The sequence below is a fragment of the Ustilago hordei genome (assembly GCF_900519145.1).
Source record: "Ustilago hordei strain Uho2 genome assembly, contig: UHO2_contig_08, whole genome shotgun sequence".
NCBI lineage: Eukaryota > Fungi > Basidiomycota > Ustilaginomycetes > Ustilaginales > Ustilaginaceae > Ustilago > Ustilago hordei.
Genome location: NW_024545262.1, coordinates 457,275 through 471,093, shown reverse-complemented (window position 1 = coordinate 471,093; position 13,819 = coordinate 457,275). Strand labels below are relative to the sequence as shown.

General features: G+C 53.0%; 4 protein-coding genes across 4 annotated transcripts; 2 read left to right on the top strand and 2 right to left on the bottom strand.

Moving 5' to 3' along the window:
• Positions 1–1,137: 1,137 nt before the first annotated feature.
• On the top strand, positions 1,138–3,840 carry UHO2_04275 (uncharacterized protein; the record flags this gene model as incomplete). Its single annotated transcript, XM_041555948.1, has 1 exon — positions 1,138–3,840. One exon carries the CDS (start codon positions 1,138–1,140, stop codon positions 3,838–3,840), a length of 2,703 nt encoding a protein of 900 aa, XP_041411882.1.
• A 629-nt stretch (positions 3,841–4,469) lies between these two features.
• UHO2_04274 (putative GLN1 - glutamate--ammonia ligase) lies at positions 4,470–5,961 on the bottom strand (the record flags this gene model as incomplete). The annotated part of the gene is made up of 2 exons (XM_041555947.1): positions 4,470–5,509; positions 5,934–5,961. 2 exons carry the CDS (start codon positions 5,959–5,961, stop codon positions 4,470–4,472), a joined length of 1,068 nt encoding a protein of 355 aa, XP_041411881.1.
• Positions 5,962–8,554: 2,593 nt separating this feature from the next.
• UHO2_04273 (uncharacterized protein) lies at positions 8,555–9,368 on the top strand (the record flags this gene model as incomplete). The annotated part of the gene is made up of 3 exons (XM_041555946.1): positions 8,555–8,616; positions 9,105–9,234; positions 9,318–9,368. The coding sequence occupies 3 exons, from the start codon at positions 8,555–8,557 to the stop codon at positions 9,366–9,368; spliced, it is 243 nt and encodes an 80-aa protein (XP_041411880.1).
• A 219-nt stretch (positions 9,369–9,587) lies between these two features.
• On the bottom strand, positions 9,588–13,535 carry UHO2_04272 (uncharacterized protein; the record flags this gene model as incomplete). Its single annotated transcript, XM_041555945.1, has 1 exon — positions 9,588–13,535. One exon carries the CDS (start codon positions 13,533–13,535, stop codon positions 9,588–9,590), a length of 3,948 nt encoding a protein of 1,315 aa, XP_041411879.1.
• Positions 13,536–13,819: the final 284 nt, after the last annotated feature.

Genomic DNA, 13,819 nt, shown 5'->3' with positions numbered 1-13,819 from the left:
CCAAAAAAAAAAAAAAACCAAAAAAAACCAAAAAAAACCCCCCGATCAGCCGAAGGCGGTCTAACAGAAGCAAACTCGAGGCTCCGAGGTCTCCTTGGAACATGTGGCCATCTCCTCGGGCCATTCCAGCTATTGATGCTTCAAGAACATGCATTGGATTACATCGGAGCACGACCCTGTGGATGTTGATCCTGACGTCGATGATCAGACACACAAGCCTACTAGAATCAGTCTCAGACAAACTTTTTTTGGTGTCTCGTGACCGCGAGCATGCTTTCGCCATAAATAATGTCAGTGTTTTGGGGTGAAGCATATTTTTGGTGAGCCCAGGTAAGACAAAGTGGATCCATGCTAACAAGGCTTTTGTTTTGAAAGCCTTATGCGTAGCTGACGGTGTCTTGGGTAAAAACAAAAGTGACGTTGCTACACAAGGTGGCTGATGACGACACGTGCTTATGGATGGATGCTGTGTTGCTCTGTTGATTTGGCCCTCTTGGCTGTCTGGGAGGTGAGTGAGAAAGTGTGTTTTGTTTTTGAGAGTATTGAGCCGAGAGTGCCCCAAATTTCAACTCGGTCATTTCGCACGAAAGGTGCTGAAAGGAAAATCGCAGTAGTACACCGCTTTCTGTGAAACGCGAGCTCCTAAATTCAAGCCGCCGCCACTCGGTCTCTTTCTCTCTGGAAGCGAACCCAAAAATAATTCCACGCCTAAACCGCTCTATTTGCTCCACTTTGAACGTGGCCAACACACAGACAAACGCACAATGACTTTGCACAAAGCAACACCCCTCTTTCATTGATCTCCTCAACCCTGTTCACCACCTCTCTATACTCGCCAACTCCTCCTGCCGTCTCACCTTTCACACCGCTACCACCACCACTCCACTGGGCACGGTTCATCGCTTCACAAGAATCTTGCTCACATCCGTGGCGGCGGCACTAACATCAGCACTACCTTGACAACAACTGCGAAGCTCATCCCTTCTCTCCACATATCATCCCGACCAGCCTGCTTCGATTGCTGCCATCCGATGCTGTAAAGCTTCAAGTCTCAAGCTTACTGGTGGAGCCAATCATCATTGACACTTCTCGGCGCCTCGTTCGAGATAATCCCATCAAAAGCAGGAACGGATCAGCATGCTGCAAAGGAATATGGCAAGCATGGACGCCACCATGCGATCGTTGCTACGTGATCGCTTGCAAACTTCAATCGATGGCGTCAATCGTACGGCAGAATGCTCTCGTAGCGTAGCAAACACTCAATCGCTTCTCCGGTCCAGAGCAGGTGTGCTGGCCTTGATCTGCTGGCTCGCCGCTTACTCATGCTCTTCGCTTCCACCACACAAGCGTCCAACTACATCCAAAAAGACGCTATTAGACACATATTCGCCAAGCCCGTCAGATCCCACAAGGCCTACCCTTGATTTAGCCACACAGCGGACCAAGGTCAGACCCACCGCACAGAGCATCTCGAGTGTCTCCCGCAAAGCAGCTGTGCTCAGAAGCGTCCACACCTCAGCCCGGCCGAGAACAAGCCATCGTCTACCTACCACCTCTGTTCCGCAAAATGCTGCCACCAATCTTCTAGTCGATGAGCTCCGAAGCTCTGCAGGGCGGTCATCTCTCAGCTCATTGTCACATCCCGAACCAAGGTCAAATACTTGGCTCGCCCGTCTCTCCAGCACCTTGTCCTCCTTGTTGAGAGCTTCAGAACATCAGACGGAGCACAGACAATCTCATGCAGATGCAGGACCCCACGGACGACATCAAACACGCGGTGCTGATCGGATCCACAATGTGATGCAGGATCCACAGATCTACGACAACATTGTAGTCCCGCGCCATCCTATCGTGCTCTGCCATGGGCTTTACGGCTTCGACGTTCGTGGGCCATTCCTCGGCCTCGAGATCCATTACTGGGCCAAAACTTTGGACATCTTGCGCAAAAAGATTGGCGCCGAAGTTCTTGTCCATGGTGTGCCTCCCACTGGCTCTATCCAGGAGCGCGCCGAGTCGCTGCACAAATTCCTCATCAGCGACGAAGCAGGTGTTCGCGGCAAGAAGCTCAACTTTGTCGCTCATAGCATGGGCGGGCTTGATGTTAGGCATCTTCTGACCCACATCCGACCTAAACCTGATCAGTACACCCCAGTCAGCTTGACCACCATCAGCACACCCCATCGCGGTAGTCCCTTCATGGACTGGTGCAATGCCAACATCGGTGTCGGCAACGACTACATCGAAAAGGCCATCGAAGATGCACGAGCTGAAAGGGCGCATCTTGCCGATCGGGAACCACAACCCGCCCGCACAAGCAAGGTGCCCTACACCCTTAAGAGTCCGCTCTTCACCCGACCCAAGCCCTTGGAAGGTTCGGGCAGCTTGCCCAAGAAGTCTGGCAGGAGCGGTAAGCCAGAAGAGCCAGCTCAAGCGGCCAAAAGCGAGATCACCGCCGAGTCGCTTTTCACAGCCGCTTCTGATGCCGTCGAATCGTTCAAGTCTTCGGCAAGCGGCAACTCGAACTACGACCTCTCTGACAAGGTGAAAGAGGCAGTCAAGAAAGGCAAGAAAGACGATGGCTCCCTTCCGTTCGGTCTCTCGTCCTTCATTGGTTCCCTCGCCACCCTCACCGGATCTTTCAGCTCGTACATGCTTTCATTGCTCGACACGCCAGCATATGCCATGCTCTCGACCAAGTACATGAACGAGGTCTTCAATCCGAAGACCCCTAATGTTGACCGAGTCAAATACTATAGCGTCGCTTCTCGTACTCCGAGTCTCGCTATCTGGCATCCGCTTTGGCTTCCCAAGCTTATCCTTGATGCCGCTGCTGAGTCCCGGACGGCCGAAGGACAGAGTGATGGTAGTGCCGATGCTCTCGGAGGTGCCGATCAGGGCAATGATGGGCTTGTCAGCGTCGAGAGCGCAAAGTGGGGCGAGTTCCTCGGTGTAATGGAAGGATGCGATCACTGGGATCTTCGGGGCGGAGGAGCTCCGAGGTGGAGGCAGAACATCAATCCTTCCACTGGCAGACCTTATCCGACCAAAGCAGCGCAAGAGTCCGACAAGCGGTCTACGTCAGAGAGCGAGAGCGAGAGTGACAAGTCGAGCTGGATCGACATCAACAGGCTTCTCTTCTCCAAGTCCAAGGTCAAGTATGGTACGGATGACTCTGACAAGTCAGCTTCCTCCTCAACTGCAGCATCCGTCGAGCAGCCCAAGACTGCCTCCCGATCCTTCGAGGAGCTAGCTGAATCTGAAGGTTGGAACGGCGTCTCGCTTCGCGACCCTGATTCGGTCGATGAATCCGAAAATGCCATTCAGACCAGACAGCAAGAGGATGGGGAGCATGACGAGCATTCGGCCCTCTCGTCTTTCCATCCTCAGCATCTAGACGACACGCTCGTGCAAGAAATTGCTAGTTGGATCTCGGATCGCCTACCCTCAGGCAATCCCGAACGTCGTGTCATTGCGCAGAGACGAGACAAGTTGATCGAAGAGACCGGCCTCACGCTTTATGCTCCACAGCAGACTGATGTTGGTACTGTCAAGTCCAGCAACACGACAGATGAGGTTGCTGGAATTGCAGGTATCGCATCGCTTGCTGGCTTCGGAAGCGCCTCTGCCACGCAACCTGCTTCGCCAGGCTCACATGCAGAACCCTTCTCCACACAGCAAGTAGCTGCACCTGCCTCAGCTTCACCAGCGACAGCAGACGCAGATATCGAACAGAAAACAGCACAACAGGACAAGACCACAAAGTCAAAGCCGAAAGAGTTTTCCGACCTTGAACGATTCTGGATCGCTCTTTGTAGGCATTTGCATAACGAAGGACATTAGAATTATTTTGCAAGCAGCATTTTTCCTAGCATACCCATCATAGAGACAAAATATTCTTCAGCTCTTCTTTAATCGCACAGTAAATAATCTGTATCTTTCCTACCCAACAACGCTTGAAGATGACTGTGATTGCATCACTGCTTCTTGGACGCTGGTCTGTCTGCTCTCCTATTCGCAGTGACCGTTTCAACCCTCTCATTTCGACGCGTTGTGCAAACTTGTCTCTTTGCATGGAGCTCAGAGCAGCACGAGAAGTTTTTACAGACCGTGCAGAGTCCAACCTGGTCAATTCTTGCTCCTTACTCACCCTTCGAAGGTCGAAACAAATGAGATACACTCTTTCAAGCACAGTCTTCCATTTCTCCGCAGCCTCTAATAGTGGAACGAGCAATGGCGTTACGATACGAACAAAACAGGGGACAAAGAAAAGAAAAAGAAAAAAAAAAAGAAAAAAGAAAAAAGAAAAAAAAAAAAAAAGAAAAAAAAAGCAACTATATGAGAAGGGACAAAGAGCGTGAGGTTCATCATGACATGTCTCTCTCCCAAGCTCGACGGCACTTTGTGCCTCTAAGAATCATACTGCACAGAGGAGAGCAACTGGCTCAGAGATTAGGGATGCTGCTAACGGATTAGAGGAGGAGAGTGGTCTCGGCGACGATACCAGTGACAAGGTAAGGGTCGCAGTTGGAAGCGGGACGTCGGTCCTCGAGGTAACCGTAACCTTCTGCGGCAACGTGACGGGGAATTCGGATGGAGGCACCACGGTTGGCAACACCAGACGAAAAGTCACCGATGTGGCCAGTCTCGTGCTTACCAGTGAGACGCTTGTCGTTGTCAGCACCGTAGACGGCAATGTGCTCGTTGTGGCGCTTGGCGAGCTTCTCGATAGCAGCCTCGATGGCCTTCATACCGCCCTCCTTGCGCATCGACTCGGTCGAGTAATTGGTGTGGCAACCAGCACCGTTCCAGTCACCGGGAACAGCCTTGGGGTGGAACGAGACCTTGACACCCCACTCCTCAGCGACTCGGATGAGGAGGTAACGGGCGAGGGTGAGATGGTCACCCATCTCGATACCCTCGCAAGGGCCAACCTGGAACTCCCACTGGGAAGGCATGACCTCGGCGTTGATACCAGAGATGTTGACACCAGCGAACAAGCAGGCACGGTAGTGAGCCTCGACGAGGTCACGGGCGAAGACCTTGCCGGCACCGGCACCACAGTAGTAAGGACCCTGGGGGCCGGGGAAACCGCCCTTGGGCCAGCCGTACGGGCGATCGTCCATGTCAAAGAGCGAGTACTCCTGTTCGAGACCGAACCAGGGCTTCTCGGCCGCGACCTGGGTCATGATCTTGTTGCACTGGTATCGGTAGTTGGACTTGTTGGGGGTACCGTCGTTGTTGTAGCACTCGGCAAGGACAATGACGTTGTCACCGCGACGGAAGGGGTCGGGGTAGTAAGCGGCGGGACGGAGGTAGACATCCGAGTTGCCGCCGAGAGCCTGGTTGGTGGAGGAACCGTCAAAGTTCCATTCCTTGAGGTCCTTGAGGTCCTTGACGGGGCCGTTAAGTGTAGTGGTCTTGCCGCGGATCTCGCCATCGCCGTCGATCCAGATGTACTCGGCCATGACCTTGCCACGCTGGTCAAGCTCGAAGTAAGGGTTGACGAGACCTGTAAAGCGACAAAGATGGAATCGGAAAAGTGGATCAACACCGAGGAGATGGTTTGAGTTTAGAAAAGGTGCTTTTAGGTAAAACTGTCACGATTCCAGGAGGCGATGTCGTTCCTTGCCCAATGAGCACGGAAGCTAGGATAAATGTCACGAGACTTGAGCGACGGCGTAGCTCCTGGCAGCAATCTGCAGTAGCTTGCCGCTCTGCTCATCGTCATTACTGCCAAATCTGAAATTGTACAACAATGACGAGAAGGAAGGCGAAACAGTAACGACTTGCATCCGGTATTGCTCAGCAGCAAACAGCTAGTCACACTAGCGATTTTCTGATTGCTGAGAGCATGAGCGAGGAAGCGGTCGCCATCGATCGACACTGTAGAGTGTAGTTGTGGGGACGTCAACAGGGGTGAGAGAGGTACTTACCCGGGTTCTTAGTGAAGGGAACAGCCATTGTGAATGATATGTACTCGAGACTAGGAGTCTAGAGAGATGTGAAGGGACAGGGAGATAGGTAGTAGTGGTGATGGAGAAGGAGAAGGTGAAGAAGGAAGATCAAGCGAGGATGATGCTTTGGACAAAGAGAAGTTGCACAAGGCGAGTTGGTTGAGGGACCGAGTTCAATACGCTACTGATAACGCACGTCGACAGGGAGAGAGCACAGCCCGGCCGCGTTCAACCGGACCGTTAATCTGACGACAAACCATCGAGACGGCTAAAGCGGACGCGAGCAAACGAGCGAGCCATCTTCGGAGAGAGTTGAAAACCTGCGTCTTTTCGCTAGATTGCGGGTTATTTGCCCTAAGTCCTAACCCTCTCTGGCCCCTACACGAACTGTCTGAACGAGTCTTGGCCATGGCAAGGTGTAGTGAGGGATTGGCCCAGCAGTTAGGCGAATCCGTCACGCCAAAAAAAAATAAAAAAAAATAAATAAATAAATAAATAAATAAAATAAAAAACCACCTGACGCAAGGAGAAATTTATTTTTTATTTTGAAAATTATATCCACCATCATCGCAGGGTAACTGCCTGCCACCTCAAACCCTCATTCCACGTCGTTGAAATTGGTTGACTTTCTCGAAATGATCAACAGGAGCTTTGTTTTTAGTTTGTGTCGCCCGTGTGAGAAGGGCGAGAAGTGTGACACTCAGATCGCTGCTTTGGTTTCAAGGTGGCACAGCAGGCACAAACCCTTGTCCTTACCCTTACTTATTTATTTACTTTTCCCTTTTTTTTCCCCCCCCCTATTTTGTGGCTCGTCCCCGTTGTCCTAGACAGTTTAGCCCGACGCTTCTTTGTTGCTCTCTTTGGCGGACAAGTTCGGTGAATTGCCGGCTGTGGCCTGTCTTTCTCCTCTCTCTCTCTCTGTCGCTCTCGTGTCAAATTTGACCCTGCCCCACAGCCTCCTCTCTCCCCCGCCTTCATCTCGCTCTCTCGCTCTCCCCTTCACTTGAAAGTGACGCACCGTTTAATTGGTGTCATGGTCATGAGCTCGGCACCTGCAACTATCAAGGCCGAACACAAGCTCGACGATAAGCCCCCTTTTGTTCCTTGGACCTTGCAACTCGGCTTGGTAGTCTTGGCTTCGTGTGACTAGATCGAGCCATCATCGTTTGTTCGCCTGTATTGTAGCTGATCATCATTGTATCATTACTCGTGTGACCTTTTCATACCAAAGTACCGTGCGACCATCGGTCATGTTTTGGCGATCGACTTTGTGCTTAAGCCCCTTGACTCGATCCCAGCTTGAGGAGCAGCGAGCGCCTCTTGACCGGCCTCTTGCTGGGACACCAAGTTCCTAGACCTCGAGCGCCCATCAAAGCTCATCTATTGTTGCACTGCTCACCGGTGCTCAACTTCTCAATAAGCGAGCGATCAGTTCTTCTAGCCCCAAAACTTCTTCCAGAAGGAAAAGTCAGTGCGCAAGTGAACCGCAAGGGCCAACGTCCGAGTAGATTTCACAGATTAGATGGATCTTTCCACGACCTTTTCTTTTAAGCCCAGAGAGAGCCTTGTCTAAACGCTTCGCAAGGACCCTCGTTTTGCCCGTCTGTCTCGCTTGCCACCTTGTTTCAAGAAGACTCAGACGTGCCGAGCAGCTTCGTGCTCAACTCTCTCTTTGTAAGCTTGAGCGACGTTCAGCAAGGAATCTGCTTCCCGTTCAGCCTCTTTGCAACCTTGACCACTTGGCATTCTTCTCGAAGCATTAGATGAAAGACCTGTCGTCTGATATAGTATCTCTTTCAGCGCACCGACCACCACAAGAACCAGAGCGCCGGAAGAAAGACAAAGCGGGGGATGAATTCATAGGGCAGCCTCTCTGTGTCAACGTACAGCTTGCAGATGGATGGGGGGGGATTGGGGAAAAGATGCGATAAAACCGCGACATCTGATTGGCTCCTTTCACCTTCTTATCTTCGCCTCTCGCGTCTTCTCGCTTTCTTCTCAACCTCGCCCTCTTCTGCCACTTTCAAACGTGCAATCGGCACCTTTTCTCCCACTTCGAGTCACCTTCCCAAATGGTCAAGGCTTTCGCAAACCAAAGTTTTGCTTAGCCTTACGCGAAGGGCCTCGCGGCGGAAGAAAGGAAGCAAAGAGCATGTGATTAGATCTTCTTGATCTCTCGGTCGAGTTCCCTATCCGCTCCGAGACGGAGCCTCGCCAAGATCTTCCCGAATTTCGACAAAGTTGTTGATATCAAGTCGATCTCACAGCCTTTCTTCCGAAACAAAGAATTTTTAATGCCATGTCTGATCCTCCTCATCTGCACAGCGATGAATCTGCGACACCGGCTTAACAATTTTTGGCGCGCCCAGATGCTGCCGGCCGGGAAAGGAAACCGCGCCTGTATGGGTCGGAACCGGACAGTTTGGAAATTTGGCGCTTCGGGCTGGTTGCTCACCAATGCAACCGCGAGAGCCAGTCTTCTCAAACTCACAAGCCGCTCGTCGTTATCATTGACTCCTGCTCGTCATCGTCGTCGTTGTTCTTTTACTTCACCTCACAGTCACCGCCCCCCCCTTAGACCACAGTCGCAAATCTTCAACATGCGTCCAACCCCCATCTCCTACCGGGTCAAGCCCTCTTTCCAGCCCCACGTCGGCCGATTGTAAGTGTATCCTACAGGTTTTGGCACTGCGATTCGACAGCGCAATGATCGCAGCAGAAACAGAAACAGCAAATGCAGGCTTCAGGTGGATTGTCTTTGCGGATACGATCCTTTATCTACATTGCGAGCATATCATTTAGCGATCGATCGCACCGGAAGGAGATCTTCGGCTGGACTAGGCCGACTGCAGCACTTTGAGGGTCCAGGATAGGGGTTCGTCTACCTGCAGATTGGCTCAGGAAATGGTAGAGCCTGTGAAGAAGCGGCCCAACTTACACAGTTCGCAGCTACACCTGAGAGATAAGATCTTCAGCTGCACAGAATCGCATGTCACAAATGCATACAACCCTCGACAACATGACACTGACTGTAACCTCTCCTCCACTTTGTCGGCTTTCGCACATCTTCCATCGATGCAACTACCTCCATATACCTTTCACATGCCCCATCGCACTTCTTCTCGATACCTTCTGGCCTCATCGACGCAGCACTCCCGCCGCAGTATTCAAGTGGGCTCCCACTCTCGCCATGTGGGGCGGTGCCGGTGCCGGTGCCGTCATGCTCTTCATGTCGAGCGTCCCCCTCTTCAAGAAGGATGTTTTGCTCAAGCTCCCAGTCGTACGTTTCATTTCCCTCCCGTTTCTACATATTTTGCAAGAGTAAGAAGGCTCACTTACAATCTTTGCATGCATTAATCACAGATCGCTCCGTACTTCGAGGACAAGACCCACCCTGCGGACAACGCTTTCTAGGCAACTTTCACACGAATTTGTCCTTCAGGTTTGGTCTCAGCAATATCATACACTTTCACCAGCTCAGTCTCGAACACTATGCGTTCCGTTCCAGCAGCTCTAGGATTCGAAATGCCCCTGCACGAACGAATACAGCACAGACATGGAGGAAAGGAAAGACGGAGGCAAATACTAGGATTACACAAGACAAACAGCATAATAACAGCGCAGTAGCGAGGCCTACATCCAAGAAAACTCGGGAACCTCCAAAAAGCTCTGCAACCAAGTCCAATCCACGGGCGTTGAAGTTCCTGTTCCCCCCTGTCCAGTTGGCGTCATTGTCCCGCCTCCAGGAGGGGCGAGCACACCAGGCGCAAACCCGAACTCTCCCGCAGCCCCAGAATGAGGCGGCACATACCCACCACCACTACCAGCATGCTGATGCTGATATGCCGGCTGATGATGCTGATGATGGTGGTGATGATGCGGTTGAGGATGGTGTCCAGAGTAGAAACCTGGATGCTGAGGCGAGTTGGGGATGGAAGATGCAGGCGCGGCAAAGTGTCCAAACATGCCTGTACTGATGAAGCTTCCTGGTGAGAAGGCTCCTGCTGCGCCTGCTGCGGGCGGAACGGAGGAAGAGGAAGGTGGTGTGCTGCCAACCCTGTGTGCCAGATGATGTGAGCTCGAAGAGGATGGGTAGTACGCTGTGCTGCTGGAGAACATTCGCCCACCGACCTGTGAAGACGAATTTTCGCCCGTGCTAGCAACTCCAGCTGTAGCTTTGTTGCCGGCAGCAGAGGTCTCGTCGTCGCCTTCGGCAGAGGCCGACCCGTGAGGCTGACTGCTACTGCTGCTGCTGCTGCTGCTTTCTGAGTGAAGATTGAGTAAAGTCTCGGCTGCAGACGCGTCCATGTTTGTCGTGCTCGCATGATGATGGCGCGTCGGTGCTGAAGAGGTTTGATGACGAAGCTGGGACCCTTGCTGTGGAACACCAGCGCGAGAAGCAGCCGATGCTGGACCTGCTAAACTAGAGCGTGCCAAGGCGGTGCTGTCTGAAGCTGCAGTCTGAGCAACACTCCTTGGTGCTGATGTTGCACCACTGCCGTCTTCGTCATCACCACCTTGAGCTGAACGGTGTACGTCTAGCGTGCTTCTCGACCTCTTCGTCCCTGCCAACACACTTGTGTTGCTTAACAAAGATCTTCCCGCTCTGCCGCCACCCGGACCATCCGCACCGTCTGCGTCACCTTCGATAACATTCAACAGCGAGTCAAAGTACTGCGCGCACAATCCAACATGATCATCACTCCTAACCTGCGCCATTCTGAAGCTCTCTCTCGTATCCCTCATCAACTCCAAGCATTTCCTCTCGTACTCTTTCCTCCTCCTGATTCTCGTCTTCACCTTTGCATACTCGTATCCCAACCTCTCAGATCCAGCTGCTGCGCTAGCAAAATTGGGCGGAACAGAAGGCAGGGGTAAAGAGATCAGATAGGTGGCGAGAAGAGCAGCGTGCGGGGCAAGAACCATGATCATGTCTTGTGCGTGTCGAAGGATGGACGGAGGCATCTGCATGGTGTGCACGAGAAGGTTGAGGGCCGAATCGAGACATGTGTAATAGATTTGTTCTGCCCGGTCGTCCATTGCGGATAGAGCAGAGGGCGAGAACGCTGAAGACTGCGTGTTGCTGGAGGTGCTGAACTTGGAAGAAACGGCCGTTGGTTTGGCTTTGTTGATATCACGAAGCGAAGCACGGAAGGCGATAGAGGAGATCTGCATTACCAAACTGCTGCGCATAACGCTGAGTAGGTGCATGCGTGCATCAAGCGGCAGGTGGCCAGCAATCTTGTCCATCTCTTCTACTGCCTCTCCAGTACCATCTGCGCTGACTTCGTTGCTGTCTTTCTTGTCACCGTCACCCTCTCCATTGTGACGCTCCTTGCCCTGCTGTTGCTCGTCATCTTCCTCCATCGGCGCGCTAGCGCGTTGGAAACGCTGATCAATCTTCCTAGCCTGCAATTCCCACCTGCTCCTCCAGCCCTCGAGCTCGTCCATGAAGCTCTGCAGCAACAAGAAGCACTCGCTGCCGCCATAGAGTGTGTCCTTCTCCTGCGCCTGTGCCTGCTCCATGATCGATTTGTACTTGGTCTGGAGCAGCACCGAGTCGATGTCTGCACAGAGCAAGATGTCGTCCTCTGTCGCCAGTGCGTCATCCGCCCACGCCAAAAGGTTGCGTAGCAAGCTCGGGCCGCGATCGAAGTTGGGTCGAGGTGCAAAGTGGAGCAGATGCGTATGTTCTTGAATGAAGTGAAAAAGGAATTGACGCTGTTGGTTGCGTCGCGGTCGCTGTTGCTGGAGCACAGCGGCCGAGTCAGCATCGTCTGTCGACTTGGAGTTGCCATTTTTCTCCCGCGCTGGTGGGCTGTTGGAAGAAGGAAGGAGGGAGAGAAGCTCTGTAGGGATGTCGCTCATGATCTTGGCTGCATAGCTGCAGTACAAGATGGTGAAGTGGTCATCTGCTTCCTTCCACACGGACGAGAGATACATGGCAACACCGGTCTCCATCCTCCTGTCTCCCACTGCGAATGCAGTGATCGCCAGACTGCGAACATGACTGCCCAATTGTGCTGAGATCGCAGCCGTCATTCGGTCATCGTCCGGCCTTGGCCTGGAAAAACTTGCAGTAGCATAGAGTGATGCCGCTGTGTCAGAGTGTCCTTCATCGGCATCAGCAAGCTCGATGTACCTCGAGGCTAGGTATAGAATGGTCGAATAGAGGAAAGACGAAGAAGCTCGAACCGCATCGTGCGATACCAGGTGGGGATCAAAGTTCATGCCCCATGGATTCAAGTGCCTGAAGTAATAGGTATAGAGCCGACGCGCCGCAGCCATCGACAGAATGCCCAGGTCGACGGGGTCCTTGGGTCCAAACAAGTTGAGCGTCTCTGGTAGACGAGGATATCTTGCAGTGACTGCTGATGCTGCTTCCTCCTGAGCCGTTGTAGCGCTTGCGCGCTTATCAACAGGACGGAGGAGATTGCGGAAGGTCGACGCAAAGTGTTGCGAAGGTGCCGAGCTTTTGTCGGACTGCGAAGGGCCCTGCATAGCATCGGAACCCGATTGTTGCGACTGCATCTCGGCTTTGACCTTGTCTGCGTCGTCATCATTGGCGTCTTTGCCGTTGGCTCCGGGGCCGGAGGACGAAGACGAGGCGTTCTTGCCGCTGCCGCTTTTGCCGGAAGACTTGGATGAGCCCTGAAGGTTGTCATGAGCCACTTCACCTTTGCTGACGAAAGTGTACGTTGAACCACGCTGCGGGATCTTTTGGGCAAGCATCTCCCAGATCCTCCGTCTCGCATTGATGTCGAGCTCATGTAGGCTGTTTGCATTTCTGTGTAGTCTCGCTTTGCTGTGCGAGCGACTGCCTGACGCCCTGTTTGGTGCGACGTCTCTACTTCTCCGCTGAGCCCCGTCTGAGGCGCTAGCAGTCTGCATGACCGAGTCTTCATGCCCTGCATTGGCGCTGTCTGCCGTACGGGCGCCATCTTCGTTGTTCGCAGAGGAGGAGCCATGCTTTGTTGGGGGCTCTTCATTGGCTGAGTCGCTGTCGTGGTCTGTCGCCATGTCGTCATCGGATGCTCCGAGCCTTAAGCCCGCTTCATCAAGATCATCAGCATCGATGGAAGCCAGCTTTGAGACAGGCTTGCGGCCTCGATGATGCCTAACGAATTTGCAGTCGAAGGAGAACTTGGCGCAGCGGTCGCAGACGTCCTGACTGTCTGTGACATGGCACTTGGTCTTGGCCAGCCGGCATTCCAGGCAAGCACGGCTGCTTCGACGCTTCTCTGATTTGTCGTTGCTGTTCATGTTGCTTTTTCGTCGCGATGGCGCGTAAGATGAGGAAGACCTGCTGTTCTGCTTGGATTGTGATTTGGAAGGGGAAGCATTGGACGTGGAATGCTCATGTCGAGCCGATGATGCGTGGTGACTTTGCCCGGAAGAACGTCCACTTTGATCGTAGAGCTCGGTGCGTTGATGATCTCTCGAGGGTCCAGAAGGCGAGCCGTTGAATCGGAAAGATGGCGAGGCTGCAGTGGTGGTGTTGGAGCCGGCGGATGGAGCTGCAGAATGTGGCAGACCACGGCCGGATGGTGTTGAGGAAGCTGGGGTAGAAGCAGCTGTCATGGCCAGAACTTTCTTCTCGAGCTGCACTCGGAAGCCGGCTACAGCCAAAGGGCAGAGAAGAACCTGAGTGGAGGAAGAAAGAGCTGCGGATACGATTTGCTTGAAGACTGGCGACTAGACCGGCAAGGGGAACAGCAGCGGTTTGGCTTCGATTTGCCTCACCTGCATGCACCTCGTCAATGTTCCTAGCAGCTCTTCGACTTTGCTTTGTCCTTGCCTATCTCCTCGTCCTAGTTACGGCTGACCTATGTTCTGAAATGCATTCGAAGACGAATGCTGAGCGA